At 37.4% G+C, this 19,488-nt stretch overlaps 1 protein-coding gene across 2 annotated transcripts in view; it reads left to right on the top strand.

The window, feature by feature from the left end:
* Positions 1-19,488, top strand: part of GLRB (glycine receptor beta) — a 50,946-nt gene that overhangs the window by 21,927 nt on the left and 9,531 nt on the right. For both annotated transcript variants that reach the window (XM_050338522.1, XM_050338523.1), the window contains exons 6-9: positions 2,628-2,710; positions 4,811-4,951; positions 8,348-8,500; positions 13,646-13,938. In XM_050338522.1, coding sequence (XP_050194479.1) covers positions 2,628-2,710; positions 4,811-4,951; positions 8,348-8,500; positions 13,646-13,938 — 670 coding nt within the window. The remainder of the gene's footprint in view (positions 1-2,627; positions 2,711-4,810; positions 4,952-8,347; positions 8,501-13,645; positions 13,939-19,488) is intronic.

Here is a 19,488-nt window from a genome sequence, read left to right as displayed (position 1 = left end):
AGAACCAATGATTTTTCTAACAGTGAGTGAATTTTCTTCTGGTGTGAACTGGAACATATTGCCCTGATAGAGGTAAAAATGATTATCTGAATATACTACAACTTTACCTTTAAGAGGCAACTACTTCAGAAGATAGGGCCACATGAGCTATTTCTTCATGTAGTAAAAATGGAGAGAAAAAAAAAAAGAAAAAAAAAAGGGAGACTGTGTTCTTTTTCGCCCATTTCAAATCAGGATGAGAAAAGTCAATCTCAAGACTATTTCTGACAGTGATCAGAAAAGAAAATACGTTGGGCAATCAGAGCATTTCATTTGGCTTGCTCTGAAGGTCCTGGTTTTGATTTCAGTTGCTTCTGTAGCAGGTTTTGAAGAGCATAGAAATTAATATTTCAAAGTAGAAAATCACTTTCAGCTATGAAAGAATCTTCTTATTTGAAGCAGCAAATGTTAAATGAAACACTGAAGCCTTTTTCAAATGTTGCAGCTATTCATAAATGAGCTCAATAGGTTAGCTTAATGATTAATGAATATTGACTGAATACTAGTGAAAGTGTTTCTGATGGAAAAATTATTCTCTGAAAACATGGAAATAACAAAACCAAATTCAATAAATTTTAAATTAAGGTTATCTTCTAAAAATACACAGTTTATTTTATTAACACACTATATTCTTAGATAATACATATGCAGATAATAATTTTTTGAGACATTGTGCTTTGGTGGCATTTTTAAAGTATATAATTTCTCTGTCTTGAATTTTTAGTTTACATAAGTAGTATTATGTATAAATTAAAGAATCTCCAGTTATCACTTGAATGACAAAATGTGTATGAGAGAAAACTCTTGTGTAAATAGTTAAGAATTAGGAAACTCAAAATAGGAATAAACAGCTAGTGCTCACATCAGGGAAAGTAAGCAGTGAGTCCCACAAAAAATCTCAGCTGGGTTTTGTGCTTTTCAACAAAAATCATCTGGAAAACTGTGAATTTCCAAGTGCTTTTGATGATACCAAAATATGCAGAACAGTAAAGGTAAGAGACAAAATAGAACCACAAATTAATCTAATGACCAGGCAACAAAGTATGAGGTGAAATTCAAAGTGAATAACTGAAAATTATGCATGAGGAAAAAAATTATTGTAACATCACATAAAACCTGATTGGTTTTGAGGTAGTTATCAGCTAAGGAAATTATCTGTGAGAAGTAACAGCTGGTTGTCTGAAAATGCCAGCTAATAGCTCAGTACTGTTTGAGAAAGTGATTTGAATTGTAGGAAGTATTAGGGATGAAAGAGAATGTTATGCCACTTCATAAATGAATGCTACACTTGGGTTCTGAATACAAGTGCAATTCTGGTCTTCCCACTGGGAAGAAGGGAGGCAAGGATGGTCAAAGATACAGACCAGCTGAGCAAGGCAGAACTTTTCACGCTGGAAAAAACAAGATAATTGAGGTGGTGACTTAGAGATCTCTAAATCACAAATGTCACAAGAGAGAATGGATGGACATTGATTTTTTTGCCGCCTTTACCAGTAAAAGAGCTATGAGACAAACTCAGGATATATAAAAGGAGATTATTAGATTGTGTGCGGCTAAGCTATAGTGTTCTTTGTTGTTAAAGGTTACATGGTGTCATGGTTTAACCCCAGCTGATACTTAAGTACCACATAGCTGCTTTGCTCACTTCCCCCTTCCCCCTGGCCCTGGTGGGATGGGGAGGAGAAGCAGGAAAAGAAAGCCCATAAAAGTCTTGGGTTGAGAACGGTTTAACAATTGAAGCAAAGTAAAACAAAATAATAGAGGTAATAATGCTAATATTAATTGTAATAAAATGGAAAGGGAGAGAGAGACATAAAACCCAAGAGAAACAAGTGATGCAGAATACAATTGCTCAGCACCTGCTGACCATCCCTTCCCTGCTGCCTCCCATCTTCCTGTGCACCTGCTCACTGGCAGAGCATGGAAACTGAAAAGTCCTTGATTTAGGGTAAGCACTACTGAGCAACAACTGAAACATCAATGTGTTATCCACACTATTCTCATACTGAATCCAAAACACAGCACTGTGCCAGCTGCTAGGAAGGAAATTAACTCCGTCCCAGCAGAAACCAGGTACATAGATTCCAGAAAGCAACCAGCATCAAAACAGCTTCTTGGAGACGAAAAACATCTGTCAAAGTCCCTTAAATACTGAAGCATCACTTCTGGTTTAGGGAGTCCTTGACGTGCAACTTCGGGCATGTTGCTGGACATCTGGAAAAATAGCATTTCCAGATTGCCATAGTATCGTATTCTTTTTTAGAAGTCTACCATTGGCCACTGCTGGAGACAGGACTCAGTTCTGTATAGACATTTGGTTAGGTTATTCTTATGACCTATATGTATTTTGTCTTGTATTAGTAGTTCTCTAATTTGTGAACTGTTATGCGTTTAAAGCCCTCTATAAGTTTTATTTTCCTATTTTGTACTAGAGATCTGCATTTCAAACTGTTAATTATAACTTTAAATTTTGTTTCTGCTGTTTTAGAAGATGAAAATCAAATACCTGTGATTTTTTCTTTCTTATGGCCATCTACTACTTATATGGCAGCTCACACTGTTTTTAAATACCATTTCTGTATTTTCAGGTTGTCCATTACTCTGTCATGCCCTTTGGACTTGACCTTGTTTCCTATGGATACACAGCGCTGCAAGATGCAATTGGAAAGCTGTATGTAAATTATTCTGTGCATTAAAACAGTTCTCTTCTAGGCATGCATGAGAATCAAACAAAAATTATCAGTTCTGTATTGTTCATGTCAACATCTTTAATGAATTATGAAACTGATATTCACTGGTTCCTACCAATGCACATTTCCCTATCAAAAATATTTCTTACAGTTATGGCGCTGTGCATGCTTGGTTTTAGCTTTTACTGTCAACCATAATGACAATTGAGGAGTTTTATAAAAACTTTTACAATAAACTTAGTCAAACTGGAAACACATATCATTTGGAAAAAGAATGGCTTCCCCAGGTAGCTTTAAATTCCACAATCTGTGCTGCTTTGGAGGTTGTTGGGGCCCAGTTTATCCCCTTGCATTGATGATGCATGGTATTGCTTGAAACCCCTTAATAAGGAAAAGTATTTAATGCCAAAGCAGTGATATCATCTAGTGTGAAATGTTTTGAAAGTGGTTTCAAGGTGTGCTGTGGCTGTAGTCAGGCATCTATTCCTTACCAGTCCTGTCCTGGTCTCCAGGTGATTTAATCTTTTGATGGGGCAGACAGGTCTTGTCTCTGAAGGGCTTCATGCAGACAAAATGTTTCTGAAACTCATATTCTTTCTCATGCCCCAAGTACATGAGTGCCTACACAAGTACAGCCTTTTTCCAACACTTCAATCCCTGGTGATCCCACTTTCATAGTAATTCTGTTTTCCTGAATAAGGACAAGTGTGGAACAGAGAGAAGGAAGGTAGCTTGCTGTTACAGCCTGTTCCTGCTGTAACGCTAAAAGTAAGAATGGTACCCACGACCTCCTGTCTGTCCCTCCAGTTCTTTCCTTCTTAGCATTTGGCAGTTTTATTCTTCTTAGGTTATTTTCAAATCAATATTTTGTTTGTATTTGCTAGATTTCAAAATCAAAAAAGGCCACCAGTTCTTACTGAACTGTTCTCATATCCACAGTTATGATCCCCAACTCTACACATTCTCTATAGACAGACATTTCACTGTCCAGTAATTGTTATCATAAAGGATCTTGGCAGTTTTGTAGTATGCTGAGTGTTGGAAGGGGGTGAGACAGATATTATGAATGAAGAATTAAAACAACTCATTTTTTTGATATTACCTTACTTTACAGAGCTTTGGGATGTTTTGATTTTCATTAAATTATTGTGAATCATAGAGGCACAATAGAAACCTTATGAACAGTTTCACTTTTTTAGTCTAATGCTTCCAGGAAAAGAATGGCTGTTTAAACATTTTTAAGGGCTTTGAACTGCAAAAGGCTGCATTCCAACTCCATCTTTTTTATATTTCCTCATCCCTGTTCTCACCTAACACACATTATCTCTGTTTGAATTAAGTTAATCTTTAATAAACAGAAGGTAGCAAAAAAATGACATATAAAATCATGGTTCTGATTATGCATATTTAATCAATATTGCTTTATGCTTGAATATTGTGAGTCTAACTTTCACTGCCTCTTGCTTGGTGGTGGTGTGTACATCATGATTTAGACACTCAGGTGCTGAAGTCTGTCCATGCTCAGGAGGTCATGAAGGCACTGAGCTGATTTCTGTAGGACTACACATCTGCTAAAATTCCTAATCAAGTATTTCCTGAGTGGAAATGCTTACATGAGTCAGGGCTTTTAGTCTGAACAAATAAGCAGAGAGGCTGTTTTTCACAAAACCCAAGATCCATCACAGTAATGGAGTTGCTAAATTCTTTTGAAGTTACTTGGATTCATGAGTCCTGGTTAAAATTCAGTACATTTTTCATGCTTTGTTGAAGTAGAGTATGAATTAATATGGCGGCTTGAAAGCTGTGGAGAGTAGAGCTTTGCTTTCTTTCTTTAAACAGTACACACTGCAACAAACACCTCTTCGTCAGCTGATAATGTAATGTTCCACCCATCAAATCCTAATTTAGGCCTACATAAAAATTCAGCTATGAATTATTTAATTTTTGTATTTATTTATTTGAACAGGAACTAGAAAGAAAAAGGCTGAAAGAAGTATGGTACATATATGCTAGGTTTTCTTGCAGAGTTTAGTCTGATTGAGGTGGTTCTTTAAGCATATATTATTATTTTGTTCTTGTAGTTGGTTACACAACTGATGACTTACGGTTTATCTGGCAGTCTGGAGATCCTGTACAGCTAGAGAAAATTGCTCTGCCTCAGTTTGATATTAAAAAAGAGGATATCGAATATGGTAACTGTACCAAGTATTACAAAGGCACAGGTAGGTAATCTAAGTGATTGCCTTGGTAAAAACCTTTTAAACTTTCTTCAATTATTGTTTATAGTTAATGGTTAATACTCCAGACCATGTCTTACATTTCATGGGATAAAACAGATTACTTTTACTAATAAGCAGTTCATATGATGGTAACTTTTATATGTGATTACTACAAACTAATTCAAATATAGGGCACATCTAAGTTGAAGATGGGATTAAATGTTTGTCTTGATTTTGCTTACATATCTTGTAATCTTCATATCACCATTCTCTTTTTATAGTTCTATTACCTGTTTACGCTTGTAAATGTCTAACTTGTCTGCATGAGTGTTCACACAGAATCTTTTCAGATGCAGCAAAGTGGGTAAATTTTGATTTTCTGGTTCAAATTTTGTTCTGTAAATGGATAGTATTAGAGTGTAACTTCAAGTGCTCCTTCCTACAGGTTCTTCCTTTACTTTAAGTGTTCTGGAAAGTGTGTCATTAGAGAAAGCTACTTAAAATCCTCAGCCCTGTATTTATTTAATCCTACCATTATTTTCTGAATGTGAGCACAGATTTATCCAATGGTTTCTGTACTCTGGTTTTTTTGATTTATCTTTTCTATTTTGATTCATTCCTGCTTGTGATTATATCCAAACTACTCACATACTGTGGCAACCACAAAACTTTCTACAAGAATGGAAGTCAGCAGGTGTATTTTAGGCAGTGCTTTTGCATCATATAAATAAATCTCCCATCAAAACTCAGCAAGGGAGGCTGTGGTGCTGCAGCTTCTGAGGACCCTTTGCAAGTATCTCTTTGACTATTCAGCTGCAGTGGAGAATCTGTTACTTGTGATTGCTCCTGAGCCTGATTCCAAGTCTGAAGAGATCTCAAGTAACCTTAGCAGATCTGAGAGTTAAGGATTTAACTTGAAGAGATAATGAAAATTGAAGTGGAGTTTGTTTTTTAACTGCAAAATGAGTGAGTTCTTACCTAACTACATAATTCAGCATCTCGGGTGATTAAACATTTGAGAATAATAAGAAATTAGCTCTCTTCAGGAAAATTCTGCACTTGTTAAAGCAAATCCAACAACTGGCAGTGATTGCATGCAAATCTAAGACAGGATATGGTAGAAACTTACTTAGTAATGAGAAAATTGTTTTTTTCTTAATTAAACAATGAATTTACTGCAAAAAAAATAGGCTATGAAGTAGTGAAAAATTAGAGGGAATGGATCTTGCATTTCCTGAATGAAATCCATACAAATTAGAAAATTGTAAAGCTTGCATTCTATTTGAGGCAAAAAGGAAATACTCAAGATTGCTATCTTGTTATTAAAGTTATCGTGATCATTTTGAGTTTTGCCCTAAATCTGAAATTAAATGTCTAAAAAAACTTTAGATATTTTAGGTATTTTTAGGAACCATAAAGAAAAACATTTAAGAAAAATCATTGGTGCTCTCTCAAGTTCCAGCAACTTGTGACCACAAGTTAAAATGTCGCTGTGCAAAATGCTCAGTAAAATGCTCACGTTTTGTGTGTGTGTGTGTGTGCTTTGAAACATGAAAGAACATGAGAGAACCATCATTTAAAAAATTAATTTTTTAAAAGTTTTTACAATTCTTTTATGGCAAATCATTTCTGTTAAGAATATCCATTTAATTTCATAATCAGAACTGGAATTAATACTTCAGTAATGTGAATGGAATATTTTAATACTCTGAAGTAATTTTAAAGGGTGTTTTAAATACTCCATTTTTATTTTCTTTAGATTCTTATGCTGAAGGTATTTTTAAAAGACCTTCACACATAGAGTTAAAATTAATTCAGCAAAGGATTTTGTCAGATAATCAAGAGAAGTGTTGCATGAAGGAGCAAATTTTCAAAATTTTGGCTTATGTAGGAGATTCCTGCCAATTGCAAAGAACTTAATTTTTACTGCTTATTTTTGTCAACTGACGTTTTATCATACCTATCCAAGTTGAAAGAGGGTCACCAAATTTGGGGAGCTTTTGTGGCAATAAATTGAACATATATATATATTTGCAAATTGCCTGTTATTCATCAATTGTGTAACAGATCCAAAAAGGTCTTTGTGAGCTGAATGGTGAGGGCAATAGATACTATACCCTGTCTGATGAAAGATTATTTAAATGAAGGCATACGGAATACATTTCCTACATAACAGAAACAATGATTTTGAAGGTCATCCCTCATTTGAAAATAAAACCTAAAACTACCTGGAAACTATTCAGAAATTATAGAGGGAAAACTTTTCAGCAAACAGATCACTGAAAATGATAGAATGGACAATAAAATACAGCACTAAATAAAATGCAGTGTAGAGGACACTAGTCTTCCAAACAAGGATGTTTTTCATCAAAGTTTTATTATTTTGTTGTTTTGGTGTTTGTATGCCCAAACAGGTCTTTTGTGATAACTTGTCATTGTACAGCACTTAACTGATAAAATATGGAAGATACATAGAGAACTTTTTGACAGATTCTAGCTTCTAAATTAGCTTTGCACCAACTGGATTGATAAATACGGTCCAATCTGAATTTTGAAGTTGTTGTAATATAACATATGAATTCCCTTTCTTTGTGATAGAATAGTCTCTGAAGGTTTGGGGTTCTTTTACAGCACTGTTGTGTTACTATTAATATAAAAATGGCAGTTCTGCTAATTGAGTGAAAATATGAACAGAATTTATTTTGTGGTTATCAGATTTCTTGATACATTTGTTATTGCCAGCAAAACCTCTGGTATCTACAGCATTATTTTTATAGAATTATCTTAAACAGATATCTTCGGAAATATTTGTATCCTTTAGATACTCATTTTAGAAGATTTTATGCACTATCCCTTGTTTGCAAAATTTACAGGTTTTCTAGACCCTGTTTAAAAAAGTCTATACCAATTTTAGAAGTCAGCTGTATCATCTTTCAATACTGGGGAAATCTGATTAGAATTACATTCAGATCCCCTCTTTTCATTCTAAACTTTCTGGACTAGTATTTCTTAATTACACCTTTTGCACAAATTAATGCTAAGTAGGATTTTCAGGTTAGCTTAAGCTAGTAGGACTGCCAGACTCCATGGGTTTTATCTGGACTGCATCTTGAGGCCAGCATCAAGATGAGCGTCATTTTAGCTTCCTGCTAGTGATGTGCTTTGAGAAGACAGAGGGTTCCTTTCCTTATAGAGCACAGATAATATCTCAACCTGACCACACTTTGTGGTTATGTAGATCTGTGTTTTGAATTTTTTTTTTCAAATTAAACTCTTTGAATTTATAAAGACAATTAAATTATTGAACTTTTACTCTTAAATAGAAAAAGGCTTGGAAGATATGGATCAGAGGTTCACTTGCAAAGCTTGTTAAACATTAATGCGTTTATTTCTTTAAAGGTTATTACACTTGTGTAGAAGTAATCTTCACTTTAAGAAGACAAGTTGGATTTTACATGATGGGTGTTTATGCTCCTACACTGCTAATTGTTGTTCTATCCTGGCTGTCATTTTGGATCAATCCTGATGCAAGTGCTGCAAGAGTCCCACTGGGTAACCTGCGTTTTCACATATGTCACAGTCCGCTTTAACACCATTCTCAGTTGCTTTGACTACATGACACTGGACCCTGAAAGCAACTTCACTTCCATTATCTGCTCATCATTTTCACCAAAATCTCCTCATTCCTAGTTCTGTAAAATCCACCTCCACATTAAGACTTCACTTGACAGTAGTTCCAGCATTTGTGTGACAAGCACAGTGTACCTGTTCATCTCAACCTGGACACATCTGATCTTGTCTATGTACGGGTGATACTGCAAACACTGTGGCAATACGCGGTTTATAGGAATTTGAACATTTGAATAATCAGTAGGAAAGCAGGATGATAAGTAAGGCTCTAAAAATCTACCTATTGGAACAGCTTTTCTGAAGATTAATAGAAACATAATGATGTCTGGAACATAACTAGTGTTCTTGTTACCTACTTACTTTATTTCATTAGAGACTCAGTTCATGAGAGTACTTCAAGCTCATGTGATTATGCTGCTCAGCGCAACACAGTAGGCAGGCCCTTCATTTATTATGAAATAGTAGGACGCAGAGTTACTAAAACCAGTATTATCTTGACTAATTGGATTGTACACAGGACTCCAGTTCTGGGGTGGCCAAACCTGCTGACCCCAGTGAAATGAGGAGCCAGAGCTCTTCCACCTTGACACTCCTATTTGGATTCCATTCCCCATGCTCTGGCTTCCCCGTGCTCCACTTTTCCCTGGCACTCCTACCTGCCCAAGCCCATGCTTTCCGAATCTTTGCCATGGGGGACATGGGCCCTACTTCTGGTTTGTGAGCCTCAATTGGCTACTTTGCTGTAAATGAAGTAAACCACATTATTTTCAGGAGGTTTAGTGCACCTGTTTTTAAGATCTCAGTGGTGCAGTTGCAGAATCACTCCAACTACCTGTCTTCCTTAGAAACCTCTTATCCACACTGGAACCTCCACAGCCCCACAGGACATGACCCGTGTGCAGCTGCATGTGCGTCAATTTTTTATTTGTTTCAGTCATTGTGAGTGTTTATTGACTCTTTCTATTGATACCTTGGAGTTTAGCATTTCTGAAATACTGCATTTTTAACGATACTATTGGCCTAGTTATGTGACTTTTCCTGTATCCCCAGAGAAGCAAAAAACCCTCTAAATCTGACCATTCTTTAGCTGAGTCAGTATTTAGTAATGAAGGTTGTTACCACTGTCACTGGGGTAAGATTTATGTTCCTCCAGTGTTCAGGAGAGCAACAAACTAACTCTTCTAGCTACACCCTTGAAGACAGTTGACCTTGAAATATAACAAGATTAACATTTGTGTGTCAAATGAATGATATCTAGCCCCAATAAATTGTTACCAATGGCTAGATACAGATGTCATCAGGTGAGAAGCTACTTCAGATTTACCTACTAATATCTTAATGCAGTCATCCCTAGAGTTAAGTATTGTGGGCTACTGCTCCCCATGGCAAAGCATCTCAGAAGTTTCTGGGTGATTTGGGAGTACAAGACACATGGCAAACCAGTAACCAGAATTACATTTTTATAGACTGATGTTCTGGGAAGAGGATTTATGTTTGTTTGAAAAAAAAAGCCTGTATCTGTTAAGAACTAAATAAATTGCAAGCCCTATTTATACCTGTTTGATTGCACCCAACTAAATCATCTGATGGTAGAGAAATCCACAAAAGACTGGGATCTGGATAGCTGTGGCTAAGCAACATAAGGGCTGATATCACTGAATGCTTTCTAGTTCAATGCTGGTGTTTCACCTTTTAGTGAGCCCGACACAGGACTCTCCCGTTCTTTACAGGTGGAAAGGATGCCAGCATCCATTGAAAAAGTCCTTTCCTTCCTTCACTGCTGTGTTATCCCCAAAGGGAGTAAGATCTTCCCTGGAACTGTAGGGATCTGAGTGATGTTGGACTTCTGTCCCTCCACAGTGGCCTGACAGAATGAAACATTGGTCCAGAGTGAAGGTGGAGGTACAACAGGGTAACTAAAAGCTTGTAGTGATCAATGGTGTTTTTCCCACATACAAAGGACAGCTGGGTCTGCAGCCAGACATGCCCCACTCGCCGCTCATCACTCTTGTCCTCAGATCTGCCTTAGTTCTAGTCATTTATTTTATAAAATTGTAACAACTGTAGGGTTTCAAAGGAAAGACATAAAGATATATGTTACAACTGTAGTGTGAAGATGGATTGGCAAGATGATGTCTTTTAGTTTATGGAGATTAATGAGAGAAGAGAATGTACTAGAGATAGCAAATTTAAAGGAAAGCAAGTCAGAATATTAGCTTTTTCAATAACATTAGTAAGATGAATCCAGGTATTTTTAAAGCAGTAGTATAAACCAGAAAATAATATTTCTTATTGCACATAATTAACCTTTGGAATTTACTGTCAGGAGATAGTGCTGAGGTCAGTGAATTGGTTGGATTCAAAAAAAGGGAGATTTATTTATCTGGCGTGTGCTGAAATGCTTTGCTGAACTGGCATTTTCATACATTTATATGTTACCTTAGGTCATTTTTTAAAATAGTAGCTCTGCACAGTGATGCTTTAGACTGGAAGCTAACTAACTTTACTGATAAAATTAGATTTTGTCATCAAGAGGGATGCCACACTAGGGAAAAAGTGCAGAGGTATTTCCTAAAAATACCAGCTTTCCCTTTACTTTACGAGTGTGGAGGAAGGAGCTCTAGGTCCCTTCTCTTTAGCGCTTCCTAAGAAGAAAAGGGGGGATTTTTTGTTTCCCCTCCTTCTTTTTTAAAAAATAGCTAACATTCCTGTTTATTTCTTCATACTCCTCACTCACATTTGATCCTTAAGCCTTGGACTGTGTTAGGTAAGCACCTAGGGCAGCTGCTGCCAGAGGTGTAACTTACAGCTCTGGTACTAGGGTCTCCAAGGCCATGCCAACTCTCATCAGGCAGCAAATGGTTGCTTAATAGAATGTTTATGTGATTCTGTCTCACTTTATGTTACCTTGAAAACTCAAGAGTTTCTTAGACTCCAAGAATGAACCTTTCACTGTAAGAATCCAGACAAATGGAATTAGCTGCTGGTCACCATGACCTCAGTTGAAATGAGTGATGAAAATTCATGAACAGTGAAAGCTCCACAAAAATATTTTCAGCTCATAGAACTTCTAAGTTACTTCTGTAGAATTCAATCCAGTAATGTAAGATATAATATTTTAAGGTCTTAAAGTCGGTGTACAATTTTTTTTTTTGGCACCAGGTATGATAATCACACTTACATGTTAAGATAGTAAACACTTTTAAAGTCAGTAGGAAAAAATTGCTATATCCAAGATGTTGAGCCAGTCCATATCATTGATAATTTGGTTTTTCAGGGTAAGGGTTATTCAAATAGCATGCTGGACACAGGCAGATGTGTCCTGTATATGTTAAGAGGCAGTACAGCCTTATTTGTACTTGTTATTGCAGTTTTTTATGATCCATCCCCAGTCAGCGGTGTTTGTAAGTGAAAATAATTTTTTTTAAAAAGAAGTATTCTATGCTTACTTTCTATCCTTATAGGCATGTTTGTACTTTAATGCTTCAGATACAATAGATGGAGAATAAGCCAGAGTGGACACTGAGGATTGTCTGTTCAGTATTTACCGTATCATTCTGTTCTGAGGTAACACACGGGCCCATTCTGTATTATCCCCACGGACAAAAAAAAATCCAGCTTTGCAGTGATCCATCGATACTACACGTTTCTAAATAAAACATCATAAAATTCTCTGGTTTAAAATTGCATGACTGTAAACATTTCTTTACGCTTCAGTGTTTTAGCAGCTAGTAAATTGCCCATTTGAGATTAATGCCAAATAAAGTATCATGTCAATCTTGCTGAAATCCAAATATGAACAGTAGCAAAAGAATGTGTTGTTTATGATCAACTAGAATTGAATATTTTCATAGGCAAATACAGATATTTTCAGTATAATTTAACATTTTCACATCCTCAGTTACTTAAAATCTATATGAAGAAAATTATCTCTCTATGAATGACAAAATTTTTTATGCTTCGGATTGCACATTTGACCAGTATAAGAAATGTAGTTGAGAGTAATTGAATATCTCTTTTTGGCCAACATTTTCTGTAGACATCAATTATATTTCATTAAGCTGCCCACTCATAAGTAAAGCTTTTTATCATTAGCATTCACAAAACCAAAATGGGACATTCTGAACTTGCAGATTGAACTAAGTTTTCCCTCATGACAGCCATTTCTAAAGTTAGCTTTTTCCAAAAGTAGCTGTTCAAACTACTGTTCTCTTTTCATAGGACCCTGTGAGAAATCTTTCTGTGAGATCAGGCTTGTTTTTCATCTCTTGAGATATGAGCCTTGTGTTGATTGTGACATTTGGAAGCCTTATTAGGAGAAATGCTTGTTGAAATCCACGATGAGTGTGACCTTTCAACAGCCTTTGCACATGTGTGTTTTTGTTCATGATAAGGGCTTCATGAAATGCCCTTTATCTAGAAAGCTTCCTCTAGATCCTGGAAGCTCAAATAGGGAATGATTGTAGACCCTTAGTCACCTCCGTGTTTTCATCTTCACAGTGAATCGAGAACACAGACTTTGTGATGTGCTCATACAGCTCTGCTCTTGAGCAAAATTTCCCTTTCACCTAAGGTTTGATTATCACACCTGTGAACAGGTCATTCAGAGAATTGTTCCTGCTGCAGCACAGTTCAGATTTCTGGGACAGTGGTAGTCTAATTTAAAGGACTTGGAGTCCTTTGGTTTAAGTGTCATATATTTCTCTTCCACCTTCCCGGACTTGCACATTGTAAGATAAGTCTTTGGACAGCCCATTTCCCAGCTGTGTGTTGGGGCAGGAAAACCACAACAACCAGTTTAGCCTCACTTACTTGTTTCCCTGTTTGTAAAATGAAGGTACTTAATAATTCACCATTAACTGCAATATCTTACATAAGTGTTCAGTTTAATATGTTCGTGAACCGAAGGCATGTGCACTTTGTACACCTGCTGCACCAACCGCATTGTGAAGTCCCATTTGCTGTTACAAAACATCATTCACTGTTGTCTGTTTCAGAGGAAGAGCACAGCCAGTGTCACTGAGGGGAAGTTTTCTTAATCAATATATTGTTTTTTCTTTTTTGTAGGTATTTTCTCAGTGCTCAGCTTGGCATCTGAATGTACCACTCTTGCTGCTGAACTTCCCAAAGTGTCTTACGTGAAGGCCTTAGATGTGTGGCTGATTGTTTGCCTTCTCTTTGGCTTTGCATCCCTGGTGGAGTATGCTGTGGTTCAGGTAATGCTAAACAATCCAAAGAGAATTGAAGCTGAAAAAGCAAAGATTGCCAAGGCAGAGCAAGCAGAAGGAAAGGGTGGAAATGCTGCCAAGAAGAACACTGTGAATGGCACAGGGACTCCTGTCCACATCAGCACTTTACAGGTAGGAGCTTCAAAGATCTGTACACAAAATTAGCATTATCCTCTATTAAAACAATTCCAGGAGTATACTGTGGTAATAGTTTTGAATAGTGCTCAGTCTTAGACGTGGCCAAGACATTAAAAATGTGCTGGTAACCAATTACTAGAAATCTGACCAATTAGTCCCTAATGATGTGGTCAGATGTCCTAAATGAAGAATTTGTATTTTAATATCCTAGCACTATGGTTGCTGCTAAGCTTCAGGTAAATAAAGTAGCAAGCAGCTTTACAGTTGCTATTTTTCTCATAAATAGCAGCTGTCAAACTGTAACTATTCAGAGGACGGGACTCTCAGACAGTATTTGCTGAGAGCATACTCAAATAACACCCAGCTCATTGCTTTCCCCATCATAGCCACAGCTGCACTTCATTGCATGTCAAGCATCTATGAAGCCAGGAATCCAGAAGTCCTGGCATTTGTAAACACAAGTCAGGTCTGTTTGTCTGTCAAAAAGTTCCTGCATTTCTTGTGTAGCCAGATAGCGTTTATGTGTAAATCAGTAAGATATCACTATAAGGACAAAGATGACACGTACATCTTTGCTCAAACCAAAGTTTTCTGTCACATTGCTGTGTTCCTGTTACTGTAGAAGTTCCTGTTTGTACTTCAGGAGTTATCAGACATCCCAGGCCAATGGCCCTTAGTCCTCAGTGATATTTATTTGACATTTATTCTGCAGAAGGAGATACGTTATGCCACAGTATGTGTAAAATGAATTTGGCTTGTCCTTTTCAATGACTCAGCAATTTTTATGTATAAAATAAAGCTATTAGGCCAGATCAAAGTGATATTGTTGGTACAATTTAACTTTAATGTTTCTTTAAGGAAGGAGTAGTTTATGCCAGAATGGCCAAAACCCTGTCCCAGTATCAAGCTGGGATTGATAACTCATTACCTCCAGTCCAGAAGAGCTGCAGATATTGCACTTAACTACCACAATTCTCATCTGGCAGAAGAATCTCTGGGAACTGTTTTGGCAGGCAACTAGGTTCAGCTCAGAGCAACCCCATGACTGCTTTGACTTGTGTCACAAGTAATTCCCCAAGCCCGGGCAACATGGGAACCAAGTAGAAAGAAAGATGGCTCTGCTATAGATTTGCTTTCCCTGAACTGAATGTGATATTTTTGTGTTCACCAATTTGCAGGTCCCAAATTCAGCTGTTTCTTGTGATAAAATATTTGCAACAACCCAGCAAAGCAGCATAAAATATGTTTTTCATATTTCAAGTACTTAAAAAGTGCCACGTGATCAATGACAAGTTTAACAAAAAGTTATAGTTTTTCAGTAGTGTGAACGAAACGAATTGCTAAATTACTAATTCTCCCTGGTATGTGCACCCTTTCAGGTGCTGTGGTCATACCCATACAGAGAACAAAACTATTATCTTTTATCACGTATGTTGTCCTTTCATCTTTTAATTTTTTTTCAAGAAGGCACTGAGTGCATTTTAAGACTTGGAGGAAGGGGAATCACTGTCCACAGAAGTTCAGCAACATTCCCCATGAATGGTGTCTTGCAGCCTGCTGAAGGTTCTGAGAATTTACACTTCAGTCTGCCCTTCAAGATCTCATAGTGTCTCCCCTCCACAATCTTGAAATGTCAGCGTCAGCTTTTCATGTTTGACTTGCACTTTTCAGTCTTTACAGTTTGTTATGAGAGACCTTTAACATTCAAATTCCTTCTGATGATCTTTATACAGAGAATTATAAAAAAAAATGGTTTACCAAGACATGGTGGAAATAGGTATTCATTGCTATAAAAGTTGGTCATGGGGCTGAGTGGCTCATGACTAGTGATCCAGCTGGAATTCATCTGCCTGCTTTGAAACACAACCTGCCAGAAAGGAGGTATCCTGTGCTGGTAATTTCTGGGAAGATGACCAGGATGAGATAGAGAAAGGTCCCAGACCAATGAATCATTTGACATCAGGATGTGGTAGGATGGTGATGCTACATTTTATATATTTGAAAGCTATAAATCTGCCTAGCTGAAAACTCCCTCTCTGAACCAGCTACCACGTAGGAGTACTTTGAAAGTTCTCAGCCATGCAAAAGCCTGTACTAAAGTCCTAAATCAAAACAGGTGTAAATCTTTTGGTAGCTCTGACTCCTAATCCAAAACTAGGCCTGCCTCAGAAAATTTGGATTGCTCCCATACAGACCTAGCAGTGATCAAGTAGAGAATGCATTTGTCATGTGGCAAATATGCAAGGACAGAAACATTAAAGAAACAGGTAATGGAAAAAAACTGTATGTTGAAAGGCATAAAGAACACAAAACAAAAAGAAGCCAGAGTGCTGTACCAGAACTTCAGGAGCTGTTTCTCATCAGGATCATACACGACTGTGTGGGAGGAAAGAGAAAATACTTTGCTAAATGTCTGGAAAGACTTAGGTGACCTAGTGTGTAGCTTTAGGAGAAAAGGACAACTTAGAACTGCACCCTGAAATGAGTATGCATCCTGTAGAAATATTCGAGGATGTTCTTCTTCCACATAAGAGATGGTACTTAGGCAAAAGTGACTGAGGGTGTATCTGGAAATGTCAGCTTGAAACAGTGGATAGACCAGATAGAACTCAAAGGTAAAGCCAACAGGAAAGACATGAAAGCACAAAAACTCCAAGTGGGAAAAAACAGAGAGCATAAATAATTCCATTTGTAAGTATTTCTGCAGGTTAAATGAAGCACTTACATATTATGAAACATTACTGAATGGTGATATATATATATATATACACATACAGATATATATCTGTAAGTTATTAAAGAGGAACAAAATTTTAGAAGATAAATTACTTTATTTCTCTTTAAAATGCCCCCTATCCCAATGCAGTGGCAGTTTGCTACCATTCCCTAAGCAGCAAGTTGGGCTCTTGCTGCTTTTGCAGCATTGCAGTGGTGATGTCTCTGCAGGAGATCTGTGGAAGGGACCTGTATGTAAGGTACAGGGGAGTTGCTGGGTTGGGAAGGCCCTAGGTGGGAGGGGCATCAGAGGAAGCACAGGGAAGCAAGTGGAGTGATCAGTCGTTCCTGATTCTAGCCTTCATGGAACAACTTGTTTTCATGTACTTGCTCATATTTGAGCATTGTAAAAGTTGAAATGGCATCTGGTTTGGAGACCTGGTATGTTTGATATTAGTAAAAAACAACTGTAACAAAAACACGTGATAATACTTAAAATACAAGCAGCTATTGTTCTGTACTTGTGACAAGACATTGTCAAAATTGAAAAAAGGGATAAAGTTTTCAGTATATCCTAAACATTAAAAGCTTAATGTAATTCATAATGGAAGGCTAGGAGAAGAGAACCTCTCTAGCAGAACTTGTAAGGGTCCACTGGAAGTTTTCACTTTTGGCACTGTGTCGGTAGAGTCAGTGCTCATGGTCACCAATAGTGACAGTGAAGATGTCAGGGTGAAAACAAGAGCTCACAATTTACCAACCACATAAAGACCAAGGAAGCTTCCATGGATGCATAGCGCTTCTCCTCTCCACCAAACCCTGGGTACTGGCTGATGTAAAAGCTGCATGTTGCTAGCGTTCACCAACACCCCGAGTCCATGCTTTATGAGTCATGGTCCCTGCAACAGAAACCCTGGAAATGTCAGTGCTGTTTTAAACCCACAGGTTTATCAATATGACTGTCTGATTAAAGTCAAGTGGTCTACCTGTCAAGATCACCCTGAATCTGTAGGAAAAAAAAAAAAAAAAGAGAGAAAATTCAATATAAGCACTTCTGATGTGTTTTTCTAGAAGCATCAATGGCTATGCATTTACAGACGAAAAGCCATGAGAAGGTACAGCTTGGCTCCCTTAGCTCATAGCGGCTGCAAGTAGCTGCTGTTCTGTGCAGAGGAGAAAATTATGCAACCTGGTGGTAACTGCTTTCAGTTCAGGCTTTTTATTGGGAGGCCTCAGTAGGAGTTCGTGTGTGTTTCCTAGCAATACAACATCATACAGTGAGAAAAACAAGCAAAAAGGGAAATGTTTTGAAGATGAATCAGTTTCTTTTTGCTTTCACTGCTGACGTGATTACAGGGAGAGATTGCCCTGTTAACTATAACACCCCTCGATTTGAAAAGTCACATTTTCATCAAGCCCATTTATAGAAGCTGTCCCCCACAGATAATGTGCTAATGACTGGAGAGAACATTTGCTAAAAGAATGGTTCTGGCAGATGATGAATAGCTCTATGCAAGTGGTGGTAATAGCCCTAATCCCAGTTATTTTCAAAAACAAGTGGTGCTATTGCTTGCTTTATCTTGTCAGAGCCACATCTAGGCTCTGAAACCTGATATGGGTTATCGTCATCTCTACTGATTTATAACATACCTGACCACTGGTTTTGACCTGTGGTGACCTGATCTTCCTGTATTGTCTTTTACCCTTGAGTGGCACTCCAGACTCAAATTTTTATTGTAGAATCACCAGAAACCCATTTTACATTTTCCATTGTACACAAAACCACAGGCTGCAGCCTATTTTAATAGTTCCTGACAGCATTTCAGGTACAGAGTAGGTACTTTCTGCTCCAATGACTCACGTATTCATCCTTGGAGATAATTCCAAACCTGGCTGTAAAAAGACCCCGAGCAATCTGCTTTGAGCAGGGGGTTGGACTAGGTGATCCCCAGAGGTCCCTGCCAACCTCAGCTATGCTGTGATACTGTAGTATTTTATGCATTAATATTTTTTCTACTGTACTTTGCAAGGACTATTTGGAACATGGTAGCAAATTCTTGCTGTGCTGCACTGGAAAATATACTCACTCTGACTAAACAATCATTATTTTATTGATGATCTACATCTATCATTATGTCAAGAGTAAGAGAAGAGCACAAAACAAGTGCAAGAAAGATTAATGACAGAACTTGTTAGAAAACTCCTCCTTTATCTTGTATGGAAGACTCTTACACAACTAGCAGCATTTGTGATAGATCTGCATGCCAAAAAGAGGTTGGTGTGCAACAGCAGAGGTGATTTTGTGGCAGGGAAGATGTGCTGTGTAGGGCAGAGAATGCGGCATTACAGTAGGGAAGCACGTCAGCCTGAGAGACGCGTGCTGAACTTGAGAGGCTGCTTTGCTGGGAGTAATGGACAATACATTTCTGCTCTCAGAAAGCCTTGAATCGAAAATTAGGGCTTTTTTATTACACTTCATCCTGATAGATGAAGAGGACTTGATCACAGGAAGAACAATCAGTTGAAAAGGATCTTTATTCTAGTTGCACACAACAAATTGAGTCAAGTCCTGGTATTTTTGGTGCTGTGAAATGTCAGATTTCACAAATTTGATAACTCTCTCATTTGGCTGGAAGAATTTAATCAAAAAATATGAATTGTGCTGGTGAACTATCTAACACTGTTCAAAACAGCTACAGACCAGAAGTGAAGCTATACTAATTGAAAAAAAAACAAAACCCAAGACCTAACAAACATAACAATTGAAAACAAACTGCCAAATTTTTAAAACTAACTCAACTTCAAGCACGTCTCTTTTCTTCTCACTGG

The sequence above is a fragment of the Myiozetetes cayanensis genome, unplaced genomic scaffold, assembly GCF_022539395.1.
Source record: "Myiozetetes cayanensis isolate MyiCay16 unplaced genomic scaffold, myiCay2020 scf7, whole genome shotgun sequence".
NCBI classification, from domain to species: Eukaryota; Metazoa; Chordata; class Aves; order Passeriformes; family Tyrannidae; genus Myiozetetes; species Myiozetetes cayanensis.
Note: the sequence above shows the minus strand (reverse complement) of the source record. Positions and strands in the feature narration are given on the sequence as shown.